This window comes from Pseudophryne corroboree, chromosome 6 (genome assembly GCF_028390025.1).
Source record: "Pseudophryne corroboree isolate aPseCor3 chromosome 6, aPseCor3.hap2, whole genome shotgun sequence".
Lineage (NCBI taxonomy): Eukaryota > Metazoa > Chordata > Amphibia > Anura > Myobatrachidae > Pseudophryne > Pseudophryne corroboree.
Genome location: NC_086449.1, coordinates 789,081,759 through 789,100,486, shown reverse-complemented (window position 1 = coordinate 789,100,486; position 18,728 = coordinate 789,081,759). Strand labels below are relative to the sequence as shown.

Here is an 18,728-nt window from a genome sequence, read left to right as displayed (position 1 = left end):
GCTTCCTCTAAGAGAGGACCTGTTACTGCAGGGGCCCTGCGTGTTTCTGGACTTACCGCGGCTGCGTTTGACGGCGTGGAAGTTGAACGCCAAATCCTAGCTCGGAAGGGTATTCCCGGGGAGGTCATCCCCACTCTCCTTACGACTAGGAAGGAGGTCACGGCGAAGCATTATCACCGTATTTAGAGAAAGTATGTGTCGTGGTGTGAAACCAAAGCAGCTCCTGCAGAGGACTTTCACTTGGTACGTTTCCTCCATTTTTTGCAGGCAGGCGTGGATGCAGGCCTGAAATTGGGTTCCATCAAAGTGCAGATTTCGGCTTTATCTATTTTCTTTCAAAAAGAATTGGCTGTCCTTCCTGAGGTTCAGACTTTCGTGAAGGGTGTGCTGCATATCCATCCTCCATTTGTGCCACCCGTGGCGCCGTGGGATCTTGATGTGGTGTTGCAGTTTCTTATGTCTCACTGGTTTGAACCTTTGCGTAAGGTTGAGTTAAAGTTTCTCACTTGGAAAGTGGTCATGCTTTTGGCTTTGGCGTCTGCCAGACGAGTGTCCGAGTTGGCGGCTTTGTCTCACAAGAGCCCATATTTGATTTTTCATGTGGATAGAGCGGAATTGAGGAGTCGTCAACAATTTCTGCCGAAGGTGGTTTCTTCGTTTCACATAAATCAACCTATTGTGGTACCTGTGGCTACGGATGCTGTGGCAGTCCCAAAATCTCTTGATGTTGTAAGAGCTTTGAAAATTTATGTCGCCAGAACGGCTCTTACTAGGAAAACAGAGGCTCTGTTTGTCCTGTATGCTTCCAACAAGATTTGAAATCCTGCTTCTAAGCAGACTATTGCACGCTGGATTTGTAATACGATTCAGCACGCTCATTCTTCGGCTGGGCTACCGTTGCCGAAGTCAGTAAAGGCCCATTCTACCAGGAAGGTGGGCTCATCTTGGGCGGCTGCCCGAGGGGTCTCGGCACTTCAACTTTGCCGAGCAGCTACTTGGTCGGGTTCAAACACTTTTGCTAACTTCTACAAGTTTGATACCCTGGCTGATGAGGACCTCATGTTTGCTCAATCGGTGTTGCAGAGTCGTCCGCACTCTCCCGCCGGGTCTGGAGCTTTGGTATAGACCCCACGGTCCTTTTGGAGTCCCCAGCATCCTCTAGGACGTAAGAGAAAATAGGATTTTAATACCTACCGGTAAATCCTTTTCTCCTAGTCCGTAGAGGATGCTGGGCGCCCATCCCAGTGCAGACTGTTCCTTGCAGTTGTATTGATACTGGTTATTTTCGGTTACACGAGGTTTGTGTATCAGTTATATTCAGCTTGTTGCTGTTGTTAGTTCATACTGTTATCTGGTTTCCTGCTAATCCGGTTGTACGGTATGTTTGTGGTGTGGGCTGGTATGTTTCTTGCCCTTAGTTTAACAAAAACCCTTTCCTCGAAATGTCCGTCTCTCCTGGGCACAGTTCCTATAACTGAGGTCTGGGGGAGGGGCATAGAGGGAGGAGCCAGTTCACACCCAAAGGTTTTTTAGTGTGCCCATGTCTCCTGCGGATCCCGTCTATACCCCCATGGTCCTTTTGGAGTCCCCAGCATCCTCTGCGGACTAGGAGAAAAGGATTTACCGGTAGGTATTAAAATCCTATTATCCTATTCAGAAACCACTGGCATTCTCTCAATATTGTTTTGATATATAGATATGCACGACCTTTCTTTAGTGGTAACTCCCAATGAGACCTACGCTAACACGGATTTCTAATAGAATAGCAAAAAGTAGCATACACAGTTTTTTTTTTAAACGTGTTAAGTAATTTTTGGCCAACTCGCGGCTAATTGAATCTGAGTTCGTAGAACATATATATCAGGCAATGTGCACAACACTGGTGTTACATAGCATTCAGAGTGTATTACTGCTGGACAAGTATTAAGCTTCTCCTGTTTTCCGTTATTTAGGTATCTGTACCATACTGATATACTGAGAAGTGATTGCAGCGTTTACAAACTACTGCCTGTACTTTCTAATTCTGATTTTACTGGAATACTTCGCTGGGGGGAAATTCAGTCCAACGTACAGTAAAAAAAAAATTCAGCATCCTGAATTCATGACAGTTAATGTCATGTGATCAAAGGCTAAGTGCACGTGAGTTTGTGTAGGTTGGCTCCCACTGGTATTAAGGAAACGCCAGTGACTCTGCATGCCAGTTGATTGGCATTTGCAGCGGACGTCATCAGAGAGGCACTGCTGTGCCGCAACCGCCCGCAACCCCAGGACTAAGTGAAAGTGGGTATAAGTTTCACCTCCTTACCCATTTACATGCTAGTGCTAGAATTCAAGGAACACTAGTAAATGCTTAATCTGACAATGTCATGTCCCTTTTTTTTTCTGGTTAGCATGTCCTATTATGTGTCTACTAGTTACCAGCCAGTCAAAATGACGGAACAACATAACAGTAATGTCAGTCCTGGCGGCACTATGCGGCCGAACAGAGCAACACTTGGATTGCTCTGTTGGGCGCCATCTAGTGGTGAGCAGCAGCGTTACACTTTTGTTATATAGAATATTTTGCACCGTGTGTCTGCACTGCATTTTGTTAAGAGGCCCATGTGAAGTGGCTGCATGTTTTCTTATAGGGGTCCATGATCACTAGTTTTCCTGTGTCTCCCCTCTGCCCCTTCTCTGTCTACTTAAAATAGAAAGAAACCTGGATGAAGCACAGGCTTATTAAGACTACACATCTACAATAGCCCTACAGCCCAAGACTGACAGTGACTCCGAACTGAAGACAGGAAAATATGCACAGGAATTTTGGTTTAATTTAGAGCATAGGTTCTCAAACTCTGTCCTCAGTACCACAGACAGTTCATGTTTTCCAGGTCTCGTCACAGAATCGCAAATAAATTGCATGAAATAATTAGCTCCACCTGTGAATCTGTTCAAATGTGTCGGCGAGTAATAAATACACCTGTGCACCTGCTGGGTGACCTGGAAAACATGAACTAAGGACCGAGTTTGAGAACCACTGATTTAGAGCCTGTCAGCAAGGCTACAGGGGGTGATTCAGAAATAAATGCAGATGGCTGCATAAGCGGCAAGATCTGCGTCCATCTCCTCACATGCTGGGGGAGCCCAGCACAGGCAATGCCGCCCAGCATATGTGGCGCATCCTCACGATACGTCCGCAGTGTAATTGCGGATGCATTGAATTAAGGTTGACCCCTGACATAGCAGCCTGGCTGCGCTGTCAGGCTGCCCGCCGCCATTTTTTAAATTGGAGCAGCTAAGTGTGACATCACACAGTGCCCCCAAAACGGTCGCGACAGGCCCCCATTTTGGCCGCCACCCTCCGAACTCCCGCCGCTGTCAAGATGCAGCCGCAAGGTGTAGGGTCACACACGTGCACTATGGCCGGCGCAAGTGCGCAGACCCGCCAAATGCAAGCCGCTGCGTATAGACGTGCTGCTGCGGCCGGCTCTGAATGAGGGCCACAGACCATTTCCTCCACCCCAATCATGAAATATTTTACTATATGAAACCTTTATACAATATTATTTATTTTAAAATAACAGCAACACAGATGTTTACTTAAAATACATATTTGGTGCCTGCCTCCGCCCAAACGACTTATCACTTAATATTACCCGGCCTAGAGAATGAGCAGACCTTCCTCTGTACTTACCCTTCAAGTCACTGAGAGGTTGGCAGACAGCAGCCATAGCCGGCTGAGACATCCCAGGGGCTTCCAGTACAGACACTGCTTATCTCTACAGTCTGCACGGTGTAAAAGACACAATTCTCACACATATGTCACCCAAGGAAAGTAAATAAAAAGTGACCAGAGAAACGTCTCTTCATAGGTTGTGCCTGTGCTCTGGCGATTTAAGAGGAAACATACTGGACCCAGATGTTAATCTTCATTTCAATTATTTGTATTTTTTATCTGTATTTCATTTAAAAACAAAACAATATTTAAGTGATTATGGGACAAAAAAGAGCCAGTAACTGTGCACCTGGGCAAACCATGCTGTGCTGCAGGTGGGGCAGGTGTAACAGGTGCATCTGGACAAACCATGCTGCGTTGCAGGTGGGGCAGGCGTAACAGGTGCATCTGGGCAAACTATGCTGTGCTGCAGGTGGGGCAGGCATAACAGGTGCATTTGTGCAAACCATGCTGTGCTGCAGGTGGGGCAGGTGTAACAGGTGCATCTGGACAAACCATGCTGCGTTGCAGGTGGGGCAGGTGTAACTGGTGATTCTGGGCAAACCATTCACTGCAGGTGGGGCAGGTGTAACATGTACAGAGAGATTTACATTCGGGTGTAAAAGTAAAGCTGTCCAGCATTTGTGGGCTACATGCAAAAGCAGCCAGTATTTACCCTGCATGCAAACATAATAAATCATACTTACCGACCTTTTATGTTTCCACTCCAGAAGAAGCACTGAGAGGAGAAGCAGGTGGGCGGGGATGTAGGCGGGGCCAGACCAGTTGGGTCATTGGGCTCCATTCCCTTGCGGTTCACAAATCTTTGAATAGGGGTGGGGCTAAAATAATGCAATTACCATAAAATGACATCATTAAGCCCCACCCAATAAGTGGCTGATTCATGGTATTCATCGCCTCATTCTGCCCACTTTACTAGGAAGTGGACGGAATGCAGGAGGTGTGTCAACTTTTCAGGGGGGTGCGGGAGACTAGAAAATAAATCAGGAGTCTCCGGTCCTGGGAGCGTAGCCAAGTATGCAAAAAGGTGTACCGGAATAAGGTCCTATATGAAGTTCAAGGTCCAGTATCTCTTAGCATTAAAGCAAGAGGATAGTGTGTGAGTCTAGATCTGGTGTATATACAGCTGACCCAAAGTACTGTATAATTGCTCATGAGGAATCAGTGGAATGGGTCTTACTGTTACTTATTAGTTACTTTCTGTTGTAGTGGCACCTGGTCGCTGTTGAATGTGATAGAGAAAGCTGATTTGGAACGGAATGAGAGGCTACTGCCACTGCTTTTAAGAGAGGCCTTGGAGGGGAACAGTTTGACGGTTTTGTTGGCCTGCTTAAACGTTGAAGGTAAGTCATTTGAGAGGAGGTGTCAGCCAAAAGAATTTATATATTTTCTTAAGTAACCAAATCTATATTAACTTCGTAATGTACAGTATATCAATGCTCTCACACTGTTGTCTATAGGGGATGCGGTCAAGATCCCGGCGGTCGGAATACCGACACGGGGATCCCGACCGGCACAATCCTGACATATTCTCCCTCTGTGGGTGTCCACGACACCCATAGAGGGAGAATAAATGAGTGTGGCGAGCGTAGCAAGGCACCGTGCCCGCAGCGTGGCGAGTGCAGCAAGCCTCCAAGGGGCTGCGTTGCGCTCGCCCCCCTGTCGGGATTGTGCCGGTCAGGATCCCGGTATCGGTATTCTGACCGCCGGGATCCCCGTCCGGCAGTATCTCGTACTGATCCCGTCTATAGAAACCATTTGGACAAGAGCTAGGGTGCCTTTAAAGAGCAGTAATCATGTAACATCTACAGTGTGTAAGAACAGGGGTGTCCCGTGGGCCAAACGTGGCCTGCCACGTGCCTCCATGTGGCCCACTGATTGTTTGGATGCTGGAGTGACCTGCTTTAGGGTGAGATGTACTAAGCAGTGAAAAGAGTGGAGAAGTGAGCCAGTGGAGAAGTTGCCCATGGCAACCAATCAGCATTGAAGTAACATTTATAATTTGCATACTATAAGTGGTAGAATCCTCAGGATAGCATACTTAAGGGTAAGGAGGGCATCATTTACTAACTCGTTAGTAGCAAATGTCCCAAACCCAAGTCAGAAGCTTGCATCAGGGAGACAGACCTGCCATTGCGGAGTGACATTTGGGACAGGCAGGGCTGCCCAATTATGTGGCCTCTATGTGGAGATAAAGCATGGTTGCTCTCTGCAGGGGAGTAACAAAGTACCAACCCTAGCAAACAATTAGACGTAGGGTCTATTTTTCACATTGAACATCTAAAACAAAATAGTCCAATCCTGTTAAGCAGGGATATCACTAAAGGCCCGTACACACTGGCCGATATATCGGCCGTTCTCGTGAATGCCGATATATCGCGGGTCCGTCGGCCATTGTGTACGTCTGTGAACTCCGTCGTTCATAGACGTATCGCGTCGGCCCCGCAGCACAGCCGACGGCCAATATATCTACCGATATATTGGCGCGTCGCTGTGTGTATACGGCGGTCGGCCGACTGCCCGTACACATGCTGTGGCGGCCGGCGGTGATTGACAGCTGAACTGGGCGGGCGTGTGTACACGCCCGCCCAGTTCATGACGTCAGTCCCCGACGGATCGGGCAGTGTGTATGTGTGTGTTCAAGCAAAGGTCCACTTTAATGTTGGCAATTAAATATAACACTCCCCCCCCCCCCCCCCCTCCCCGTTCTTTGTGTTCAGGTGTTTTATTGGGTGCACAGTTCCTGAGATCATAAATCTCTGAATTCCTGCTTGGTCTGAACTGAAATGTCCCTAGAGGGACATTGTTCCTACATAAAGGCCATCTAGTTTAGTTGCCATGGCAACCCATCTAAGCAGAAAAGAGAAAAGCATATATACTGTTCGTGAATAGCTCTAGTGTACAGCACCGTCCTACTTACTGAGGGAAAACTGATTCTGTGTACAGCAAACTTTTATTATCTTATAAATACTACTTGTTTAGAGAATGACACAGAAACGCCTGCATAGGACAATCAATCAATGATTTTACTAAGACAGCAAGTGGTTTTACCATTAAGAAACTGCCATCAGCACCTCAGACAGCTCATCTGGTTCCAAAGCACACTTTAAAAATGAACTTGCTCTCCAGAATACATTGGGGTAAATTTACTAAGGTGGGAGTTTCTTAGAACTGGTGATGTTGCTCATAGCAACCAATAAGGTTCTACCTAACATTTATCTAGCTGTTTCTAGAAGATAATAGATAGAATCTGATTGGTTGCTGTGGGCAACATCAGGGAAGCCACCAGGGGGGACTGTGGGGACTGGTGTCCCGGGCCCTTACAGAGAGAGGGGGGCCCACCCCTAGCTCCTACTGCCAATACCTATAGAGCTGCGCTAGTCTGTGAATCAACAGCAGTCTGAGGCTCAGAGAGGACATCTTAAAACAAGCCTTATCTGCGTTTTAGCTTTCTGTGAACTGTTCCTGTAGGTCCACAAGACTCCAGCCCTGGGCAACATCACCAATTCTAAAAAATTTCCACCTTAGTAAATTTACCCCATTGTGTAAGATGGTGGGACACAACTTTTGCAGCACAATTTTGGAGAGCGTTTTCGAAATCTCTTTAGATATTTTGATTTGATCACCACTGCAAAATGTGTATAACGCTACAGTATATATACAGTTCAACCAGACAGAGCCCATTCTTTGCTGACTAGGGGTATAATCCTTGTACCATCTCTTCTGCAAATTCAGACTGTGAGGTATTAATGGTATTAACTCTGTCTTTGAAATATTCAGTTTGAGGTGGCGAGATGTCATCCAGGATGAAATGGCAGAAAGGCATTCAGTGACACGGTCCAGTACAGATAGGGACAAGTCAGGGGAGGATAGGTAGATTTGAGTATCATCTGTGTACAGATGATACTGAAAACCAAAAGAGCTGATTAGTTTACCAAGAGATGAAGTATAGATAGAGAAAAGCAGAGGACCCAAGACTGAGCCTTGCGGTACTCCAACTGAAAGAGGTAGCGAAGAGGAGGTAGATTCAGAGAAGCGAACACTGAAGGAGCGATTAGATAGGTACGATAGGAACCAAGAAAGGGCTGTGTCTTTAAGACCTAGGGATTGTAGTGTCTGTATGAGAAGAGAGTGGCCTACAGTGTCAAATGCAGCAGATAGATCTAGAAGAATAAGTAGTGAGTAGTGGCCTTTAGACTTCGTAGTGACCAAATCATTAACCACTTTAGTCAGTGCCGTCTCTGTGGAATGTTGGGAACGGAAGCCTGACTGAAGTGGGTCCAACAATGTGTATGAGTTAAGAAAGTGTGTGAGTCAAGGGTAGGCAAGTCTCTCAAGTAGCTTAGAGAGACAAGGGAGCTGAGAGATAGGGCGGTAGTTTGAGAGAGCATTAGGGTCAGAATCTTGTTTTTTTAAAATGGGAGTAATCACTGCATGCTTGAAGAGTGAAGGAAAAATACCAGTAGAGAGAGAGAGAGATTACATATGTTAGTTAAGGTAGGGATGAGCACCAGAGACAGAGCTTTACTTATTTGTGAGGGTAAAGAATCAAGAGGAGAGGTAGTAGAGTAGCAGGATGAGAAGAGTGATGATACTTCATCTTCATTTGTGGGATCAAATGAAGAAAGAGTGCCAGAAGGTTCAGGTAAAGAACGGAGCAGGTCACTGGCTGCCGGAGAGCATACCATTTCATCTCGGATCTTATCAATCTTCTCCTTGAAGTAGGAAGCAAGATCCTGTGCCTTGATAGTGGCGGGTGGGGTAGGTGAGGGAGGATTCAGAAGTGATTTAAATGTATTAAAGAGTCGTTTGGGGTTAGAGACTTGAGCAGAGATAAGAGTTTGGAAATATGTTTGTTTGGCAGTGTCCAGGGCATTTTTTTTTTTTTTTAAACTGTTTTTATTTTCTTATTTTCATAATGTAAGAGTTACATACAGTGGTGATTCATAATGAAAAATTATAAGTAAGGCATAAATACAGACGTACATCCCCGCTATAGCAGAACCGCGGGATCTCAGTGCCTTGCAACTTGTGCCACCTAATTCCACATATCCTGTATTCATACACTTTAAACTGTAAACTATTATCACCCACTTATAAACATGATAAAATAATAATAAGGGGAAAAACAAGAGGGGGAAGGGGGAGACAAGACAATTCACTCCGTAGTCGCGCGGAGTACATACAGTACAAACAACCTATGAACTCATCAGCCTCAAAACAGCAAAGTGTACACTTATATCAATTAGCATCCACTCGTTTATAAAGAATCCAGGAGGTATTTTCAAAGAGCCTTTCAATATGGCCCTGTGTTGCAATGTCTAGGCTGTCAATGTAAAGCTCCCATTTCGAATAAATCCGAGCAACCCCCCTCTCAATGTCTGGCAAGGTGGCTTGGCGCTCGAAATAGAGAACCCGTAAAAGCACATTTTTTAATTCCCCTAAAGAGGGAGACAACGTTTTCGTCCAATGATTCAGAATAACTTTGTTAGCCGCCGTGAGAATGACCGTGAGAATGGGAGTGACTCGCTTCCTATCTGGGCCAAGAGGCCAACCCTCAAAACAGTTGCATAAACAAGCTATGGGGTCTCTGGCAACCCCCAATGAGAGAGATCTATTAATGAAAACAATAACTTTGTTCCAAAACGTAGCAATCTTCCTACATGCCCAGAAGCAGTGAAAGAAAGAGGCCCTTGACACGTGACATTTTAAGCATTCACTTGTCCCATCCGGGATCATATGTGTTCTTTGGGCTGGGGCTATATAAGCCCTGTGTAATAACTTAAAATACACTTCCTGAAGCTGAGCCGAATGTAAATATTTAAATGTATACTGACAGGATTTCAGTAGGATTGATTGCGCCGGGAAATCTGGTATATCCCCCGCCCAATTAGAAATTGTGCGATTCCATAGCTTTTCCTCCTGCACCACCCGTAAATGATCATAATAATATGATAGACGATAAGTAGAGGCATTCGTGAGAGTGAGGAGAGTGGCTATCGGATCCTGTATGTCTGGCGAGGGCATAGGGACCGCCATAGTGGTGACAAAATGTCGGGCTTGCAGGTACATATAAAAATTTGAATTTGCTATACCATATCTGGACCTCAATTCCTCAAAGGACAGCATATGTCGTCCCCCAGGGTCAAATACATCTCTAATAGACGAAATTCCCCGCTCCCGCCACTGCTTAAAGTTAGCATTTTCCAGCCCCGGGCTGAAGCAAGGGTTCCCCCAGAAAGTTGTGTATCGGGAATAGGTCGAGTGTCTATGTAATTTAGAATTGGAATAGTGCCAGGCTCCATAAGTATCAGAAAGGATAATATTCGTTAAGTGATGCCGGCAGTTTGTTCTTTGGGGTGTGAAGGAGGGCGCTGGGAGAGAAGGGGGCAAACAGTTCCTCCTTCAATGTATAATTGGTAAAGCAGGAACGCTGCCATAACCAGTCGGTGACATAACGGAACATCACTGCTCTACTAAACGCCTCCAAGTCTGGGATTCCCAGCCCCTCTCCGCCCTTGGCAACTGAAGTTTAGCATAAGAAATCCTAGGTTTCTTCCCTCCCCATAAAAATTTAGAGAACATGGAATTTACCGACTTACAGTCTTTTTTTGTAAGGCGAAATGGCAGCATCTGCAAAACATATGAGAGTTTCGGGAACACCACGCTTTTAAGTACCGTGGCCCTACCCATCAGGGACAAAGGCAAATTAACACACCCGTCTAGGAGGACCCGAACAGCCGTCAGGACCGGTGCAACATTAACTGCATATAACAGTTCCAGTGACGTAGGGGTCATTATCCCCAAATACTTAAGAGCCCCCTGGGTCCTAGGGAACTGGGATAAAACCGGGTGCCTATTGAAAAAAGACGCATCTCCCGATAGAGGCATTAGTTCCGATTTGGAAAGATTAACCTTGTAACCCGCAAAGGATCCAAAGCTGTCAATGATGGAAACTATAGGTCCTATTGACCTGCTGGGGTCAGCAATAAACAGCAACATATCATCAGCAAACAGTGCTATTTTAACCTCCAGCCTGCCCACATAAATGCCTCTAAAGGAAGACGCGTCACGGAGGGCTATCGCCAGTGGCTCCAGGGCCAGAGCGAACAGCAGTGGGGATAAGGGGCAACCCTAACCGGTGCCTCTCTTAATGTAGAAGGGGGAAGAAATATAGCCATTTCCCAATACCTGCGTGGCAGGGTCTTTGTACAAGCGGACCAACACCTCTAAAAAGGCAGATGGGGCCCCGAACCTATGTAGTGTATCAAATAAATGGTCCCAAGTCACCATATCAAATGCCTTTTCGGCGTCAAGTGATAGGATAACATTGGTGCCCGTATCTGAGGAATCCTGTAACCTCTGCATTACAGTTAAAACTTTTCTGATATTCACAACCGCCTGACGACCCCAAATGAACCCCGACTGATCTGGGAGGACAATAGAGGGCAATATAAGTTTCAACCTGTCAGCTAATATCTTGGTAAACAACTTATAGTCCGTATTAAGGAGGGAGATGGGCCTATAAGATTCCGGGAGTTCCAGGTCCCTAACTGGCTTCGGCAACACCCTAAGGAATGCTGAATTAAAGAAACTAGGCAGAGCCTGACCTGAGAGTAGTTCATTAAAAAATACCTGCAATGTGTCCCGGATGTGGGGTAATAGGATTTTGTAATAATCATTGGAGAGGCCGTCCGGTCCCGGCGCCTTTCCAGTTTTCAATGCCTTAATCACCCTTTCTACCTCCTCCCCCGATATGGGTGCCATAAGGGATGAGGCCTGGCTGTCAGACATCTGAGGTAAACTCATATTAGCCCAAAATGCCTCTATATTGGGCAGATTACTAGGAGGCTGAGAATACAGTTGGGAATAAAAAGAACTCAGCACCTCCGTTATCTTGGCATTAGTCCGGACCCTAGTACCGTCGCTAGTGCGGAGGGATTTAATTACCGAAGAAGAGTGACGTCCCTTCAATAAGAAGGACATTAATTTACCCGGTTTATTACCATATCTGTGAAAGGAGGCATTCCTATAGAAAGTGTGCTTGGCTTCCAAGTGATTCAGAATATTATCAAAAACAGCCTTCTTATTATTATAATCAGCCCTATTAGTCGGGGTTTGTGATTGCTTAAACCTTTGAAAGGAAGTTGTCAAGTTTGCCTGAGCTTCCAAGTATGAGCCGTCTAATTGCCTATCCCTGTGTGCACAGTAAGACATAATAACCCCTCTCATGACGGGCTTAGACGCCTGCCAGAACGTCAGAGGCTTCTCGGACTCACAACCAGCATTATTACTCTTGTAATCTAGCCATGCTGCTTCCAACATATTACGAAATTTCAATGAATTAGCCAGATAAGCCGGAAACAGCCACTGCCTCACCAGGCCCTTATCTACGTGTACCGACAGTTTAATCCAACATAGTAATTACAGATGTAATCAGCGCTCTACCTGTATGGATATTATGAGGGTGGCAGAAATACGTGATTGGGGCTAAACCCAAAATCCCCAGAAGGTTAATGGCATTTCTCAAATTTTCACAACTGCGCCTATGTAAAAATGTTATGGGTGTTGTGTGAAAAAAACAGAAGTGGAGAACAGCAATCTAAATAGTAGTGTTTAATAAACTATCATAAGATAAATTCATAATTTGCAAATAAACCCTAATAACCAAATGAAAAAAATAGGTGAACAAGGAAAGAAAAAAAAAACATTTGGATAAAAATTATATATAAATAAGAAAAAAGAAAAAAGAAAAAAGAAAAAGAAGAATGAAAAAAAAAATATATAAAAAAATTAGTCTCTATTGTTTGAGATGAATTGTTGCCAGTCAAAAAATAAATTTTTTATTGCTTATACGGTGAGAATAGAGTGTGGCGTCCCACCTCTTTCACACCTTAGGTGTAGTCCTGTACTCACTTGAGTATACAGTGAATTTGGAGGTTCTGAACTGATACAGGAGTTTGCGGAGTGAAGAGTCCTTTGCTGATGTTATAAGTGAACCTTTTATCAGAGGCTGGTGATGATCTTGAATGCGGTTACTTTAATATGGGGTACCCCAAGTGGATAGCGGAGGGACAAGGTGAATAGGGGACAGGGTGACTGGAAAACTCCGGACTCCCCGCTTGTCACCTCTGTCACGGATGGCGGAAGGCGCCCGCGTCCACAAGCGATCACCGCCTGCCGAGACCGGGGGATGCGGTCACGTCTCTGGGGGGAAGGTACCACAGGCTTCGGGACCCACAAAGGGACTGTCCGCCGTGAACCCTCCCTCCTACTGAGTGTGTTACCTTGTTTCCTATGCTTGATCCCGTCGACCGCTTCCACGTCTCTGCTCGGTCTTCTCTGCGCCTGGCGATCGATGTTCCGCTTGTCTGGTCTTTTTCCCCTCTCGGCCGCGCGGTTTAAACTTCCACCGCAATGTTTCTTGTATCGTATGGGTGTTTAGTCTGGATCTGTTTTTGTAAAGCCACTGTTGTCTATGTGAATGTCTCTCTCCTCTCCAACGCGTATCGACCCGTCTGGGTCTTCCTCAGGGAGTCTGACAGACTCCCTGAGGAAGACCCAGACGGGTCGATACGCGTTTGAGAGGAGAGAGACATTCACATAGACAACAGTGGCTTTACAGAAACAGATCCAGACTAAACACCCATACGATACAAGAAACATTGCGGAGGAAGTTTAAACCGCGCGGCCGAGAGGGGAAAAAGACCAGACAAGCGGAACATCGATCGCCAGGCGCAGAGAAGACCGAGCAGAGACGTGGAAGCGGTCGATGGGATCAAGCATAGGAAACAAGGTAACACACTCCGTAGGAGGGAGGGTTCACGGCGGACAGTCCCTTTGTGGGTCCCGAAGCCTGTGGTACCTTCCCCCCAGAGACGTGACCGCATCCCCCGGTCTCGGCAGGCGATGATCGCCCGTGGACGCGGGCGCCTTCCGCCATCCGTGACAGAGGTGACAAGCGGGGAGTCCGGAGTTTTCCAGTCACCCTGTCCCCTATTCACCTTGTCCCTCCGCTATCCACTTGGGGTACCCCATATTAAAGTAACCACATTCAAGATCATCACCAGCCTCTGATAAAAGGTTCACTTATAAAATCAGCAAAGGACTCTTCACTCCGCAAACTCCTGTACCAGTTCAGAACCTCCAAATTCACTGTATACTCAAGTGAGTACAGGACTACACCTAAGGTGTGAAAGAGGTGGGACGCCACACTCTATTCTCACCGTATAAGCAATAAAAATTTTCTTTTTTGACTGGCAACAATTCATCTCAAACAATAGAGACTAATTTTTTTATATATATTTTTTTCATTCTTCTTTTTCTTTTTTCTTTTTTCTTATTTATATATAATTTTTATCCAAATTTTTTTTTTTTTCTTTTCTTGTTCACCTATTTTTTCATTTGGTTATTAGGGTTTATTTGCAAATTATGAATTTATCTTATGATAGTTTATTAAACACTATTATTTAGATTGCTGTTCTCCACTTCTGTTTTTTTCACACAACACCCATAACATCTTTACATAGGCGCAGTTGTGAAAATTTGAGATAATCCAACATAGGGAGTTTTCCGAAATACTAATAGCTTCGATCCCAGCATCCATAACCTTGGGGAACATGTGTTCTGATAACAACAGGTAGTCAATGCAGGAGAGCGTACCATACGCAGCAGATAAGCAGGTATAATCCCGTTCCAGCGGATAGCACGCCCTCCACACATCCACCACCCGCAGTCGGCGTGTTAGATACTGAACACCCACTTTCGGGGTGCTATACCCCCGACTCAAAGCCACATTCCTATCCAAAACATGAGACGAAACCACATTGAAATCCCCCCCTAACACAATGTTGGACTCTATATGACCATATAGTTTGTTCAACATATCCAAGAAAAACACTTTGGGGCGGTTATTCGGAGCATATATATTACATAGCAATAAGCGTGTGCAATCTACTGTGACGTCTGCAATAACGTACCGACCCTGTGGGTCAACCTTTATAGAATGAACAGTATGAGATAGTGACTGTCTTATCAGTATGGCCACTCCCCGTGCCTTAGAGGAGTATGGGGCCGAGGCCAATACTGACCACCGAAGTGTGTTAAGTTTGGCTACCTCTAGAGGGAGGAGGTGCGTTGTCTGCAAGAATGCTATATCCATGCGGAGCTTGTTTAGATACTTAAGGAATTTTTTCCTCTTAGCCGGGGAGTTTATACCCCCCACATTCCATGTGCTAATTGCTAGAGACGACATGCAACTAATCTAAATAAACCCAATGAAGTAATGACGAGTACGTAAAGGAAGTGGTGGTCCAGCCACCGCTGCTCCATCCACCACGACACTTGAGCAAACATACAGGGGGGACAAGACGGGACATAAAGAGGGTAACAACACATAGAAAAAAAAAGACAGAACAGGACAAGAGGCAATAACTCGCCTCTACCGTCCAAGAAAATAGGATTTTGGTACTTACCAGGTAAATCCTTTTCTTTGAATCCATAGGGGGCACTGGAGTACTCTTGGGATATGGACGGCTTCAGCAAGAACAGGGCACTGAATATTTAAATTTAGAACTCTCCTCCCCTCCATATCCCAGAGTACCTCAGTGTTTTTTTACTGAGCCGAACAGGAGCTATAGAGAGGTTGACAATGGAGAATTACATATAACAGAACGGACAACAATAAAGTTGACACATAACGTTACTGACAACTAAACAGTTGACACCATAACCGATAGAACTTGAAAACTTGAACCAGTCGGTGAGAGTGTGTTACCATAAGATCCCCTGAACTTACCACAAACCAGGTAAAACTGCTCTGGGTGGGCGTCCAGTGCCCCCTATGGATTCAAAGAAAAGGATTTACCTGGTAAGTACCAAAATCCTATTTTCTTTTTCATCCACTAGGGGTCACTGGAGTACTCTTGGGACGTACCAAAGCTTCCCCCGTGGGCGGCAGAGCTGTTTGGCACCTGTAACACTAGGCGGCCAAAGCAAGATGCTGATGCCGCAAACGTATCAAACTTGTAAAAGCGCACAAACGTGTGCACTGATGACCACGTAGCCGCACGGCAAAGCTGCGTTGTAGAAGCCCCACGACCAGCTGCCCATGAAGTTCCCACAGAACGTGTGGAATGAGCTGTTACTGATGTAGGCGGCTGTAACCTAGCATGAAGGTAAGCCTGACGTATGGTCAGTTTAATCCATCTGGATAAGGTCTGCGTAGAAGCTGGCCAACCCATCTTGGCAGCATCATAGAGAACAACCAACGTATCCGTCTTACGAACTGTAGACGTTCGGGATACATAATCGCGTAGTGCGCGTACCACATCCAAAGTTCCAGAATCTTTTGTTAACACAGGAACTACTATTGGTTGATTGATGTGAAAAGATGACACTACCTTTGGTAGGAAAGCGGGATTCGTCCGAAGTTCCGCTCTGTCATCATGAAACACCAAATACGGTGGCTTGCATGACAAGGCACCAAAATCTGAAACACGCCTTGCCGAAGCTAAGGCTAGGAAAAAATTGTTTTCCAAGTGAGAAACTTAATATCAACTTGTTGTAAGGGTTCAAAATATGAAGACTTTAAGAAAACTAAAACCAGATTCAAGTCCCATGGCGCTGTAGGTGGAATGAATGGAGGCTGTACGCTGAGGACACCTTGTAGAAAAGTGTGTACAGACGGCAATAGAGCCAATCGTCTTTGAAAGTAATTTGACAAAGCAGATACCTGCACCTTAAGTATAGATAAACGCAGACCTCCATCTAACCCCGTCTGTAGAAATAACAAAAGACGGGATAACTTGAAAGATGAAGTTGGAACTTCCGAGCTTCACACCAACCTATATAGGCACGCCAAATTCTGTAATAATGAGCTGCCGTAACAGGCTTCCCAGCTCGTAACATGGTTGGTATAACCTATTCTGGAACGCCCTCTCCTCGTAAGAGGGCGGTCTCAACAGCCACCCCGTCAAACGCAGCCGCACTAAATCGGGGTAAAGGAACGGACCCTGTTGTAACAGGTCCGGACGTAGTGGGAGCGGCCAAGGATCGTCTGCGAGTAGTCCGCGGAGATCCGAGAACCAAGCTCCCCGAGGCCAATGAGGCGCCACTAGTATGACTGTGGCGGACTCCCTTTTGATCCGTTTTAGCAACAGAGGAAGCAGCGGAAACGGTGGAAACAGATACACGAGGCCGTACGGCCACGCGATTGTGAGAGCATCCATCGCCACTGACCTTTGGATCTAACGTTCTGGACACATACTGGGGCGTTTGGTGATTGTGGCGAGATGCCATCAGGTCCACTTGAGGGTAACCCCACCTCAGGACCAACATGTGAAACACTTCTGGATTTAAGGCTCATTCTCCTGGATGAAAATCCCGACGGCTGAGATAATCCGCCTCCCAGTTGTCCACTCCCGGAATGAACACTGCCGACAAAATCACTCAGTGACACTCGACCCAAGTGAGGATTCGAGCTACTTCCCGCATTGCCATGCGGCTTCTCGTTCCTCCTTGTTTGTTGATGTATGCGACCGCCGTCGCGTTGTCTGACCGCAACTGGACAGTCTGAGACCGAAGCATGTGCACTGCTCGTCGTAGCGCATTGTAAATTGCCCGGAGTTCCAGGACATTTATAGACAGCAATATTTCGTGATCCGCCCAGAGACCCTGGAGCTGACAAGTTTGAACTACAGCTCCCCAACCTCTGAGACTCGCGTCCGTCGTTAGAGTTATCCAATTCCAGGCGCCGAACTGTTTCCCTGTGGTTAGATTGTGCACTTTGAGCCACCAGAGTAGAGATACCCCGGCCCGTGGCGACAACCTCACCCTGTGGTGAATCTGCAGATGCGAGCCCGACCACTGTGCGAGCATATCCAGTTGAAAAGGACGTGAGTGAAATCTTCCGAACTGAAGCGCTTCGAAAGCCGCCACCATTGTGCCTAAGAGGCGAATGCACAAATGTACCGAGACTGTACGTGGCTTGAGCACTAATTGTACCAGATGACGAATAATCTGTACTTTCTGTTCTGGCAGGTAAATTCTTTGATTTACCGTATCGAGAATCATACCTAGGAATTGAAGTCGTTGAGACAGAAGTAGATTTCTTGAAGTTGACAATTCAACCGTGCTGAACAAGTACATTGTACGTTAGCAACGCATGTTGGAGGAGCATCTGTTGAGACGGAGCTTTGATGAGCAGATCGTCCAAGTACAGAACTATCATCACTCCCAGGGATCTGAGATGAGCTATCATCACAGACATCACCTTGGTAAATACCCGAGGCACTGACGAGAGGCCAAACGGTAGAGCCTGAAACTGGTAATGGTTCTGCCGTATCGCAAAACGCAAGAACCTCTGATGAGGTGGCCAAATCGGAATGTGTAAGTACGCATCCTTGAGATCTAGCGCAATCATGAATTCCTGTGGCTCTAAACCTGCAATTACTGACCGCAGAGATTCCATTTTGAATCTGTAGTGAGTGACGTACTGAGTGAGACCTTTTAAGTTCAATATTGGCCTGACGGATGCCATCCAGCTTTGGTACCACAAACAGACTGGAATAATAACCCTGACCTTGTTGGTGTACAGGAACCGGAATCAAAACTGCTGAATCCAGCAGGGACGGAATGCAATTTGCAGAACCGCCCTCTTGTTGTCCGACAGAGGCAGTCCTGTCTTGAAAAACCGCAGTGGCGGGAGACAGTCGAACTCTATTTTGTAACCTTTTAACACTAAATTGCGGATCCACCCATCTGTGGATGTCTGGTACCACGCCAAATGGAACGTCTGAAGGCGTGCTCCCACAATTGGAGATCCGAGATGGGCTGGGAGCCCGCCATGCCACTGGCTTGTCGGTGACCTTAGCGTCCTGACGACTGGTGTTGGTTTGTTGGAAACCACGTCCTCGACCGCGTCTACCAGGCGTGGCTGTTCCACTACCACGGCCTCGAAAGGGCTGAGGTCTAAAGGATTTGAACGCCGGGCCAGAGTATTTCCGTCTAG

At 46.3% G+C, this 18,728-nt stretch overlaps 1 protein-coding gene across 2 annotated transcripts in view; it reads left to right on the top strand.

Moving 5' to 3' along the window:
- LOC134935737 (uncharacterized) overlaps positions 1 to 18,728 on the top strand; it is a 145,330-nt gene that overhangs the window by 34,153 nt on the left and 92,449 nt on the right. For both annotated transcript variants that reach the window (XM_063930589.1, XM_063930588.1), the window contains exon 4: positions 4,928 to 5,061. In XM_063930589.1, coding sequence (XP_063786659.1) covers positions 4,928 to 5,061 — 134 coding nt within the window. The remainder of the gene's footprint in view (positions 1 to 4,927; positions 5,062 to 18,728) is intronic.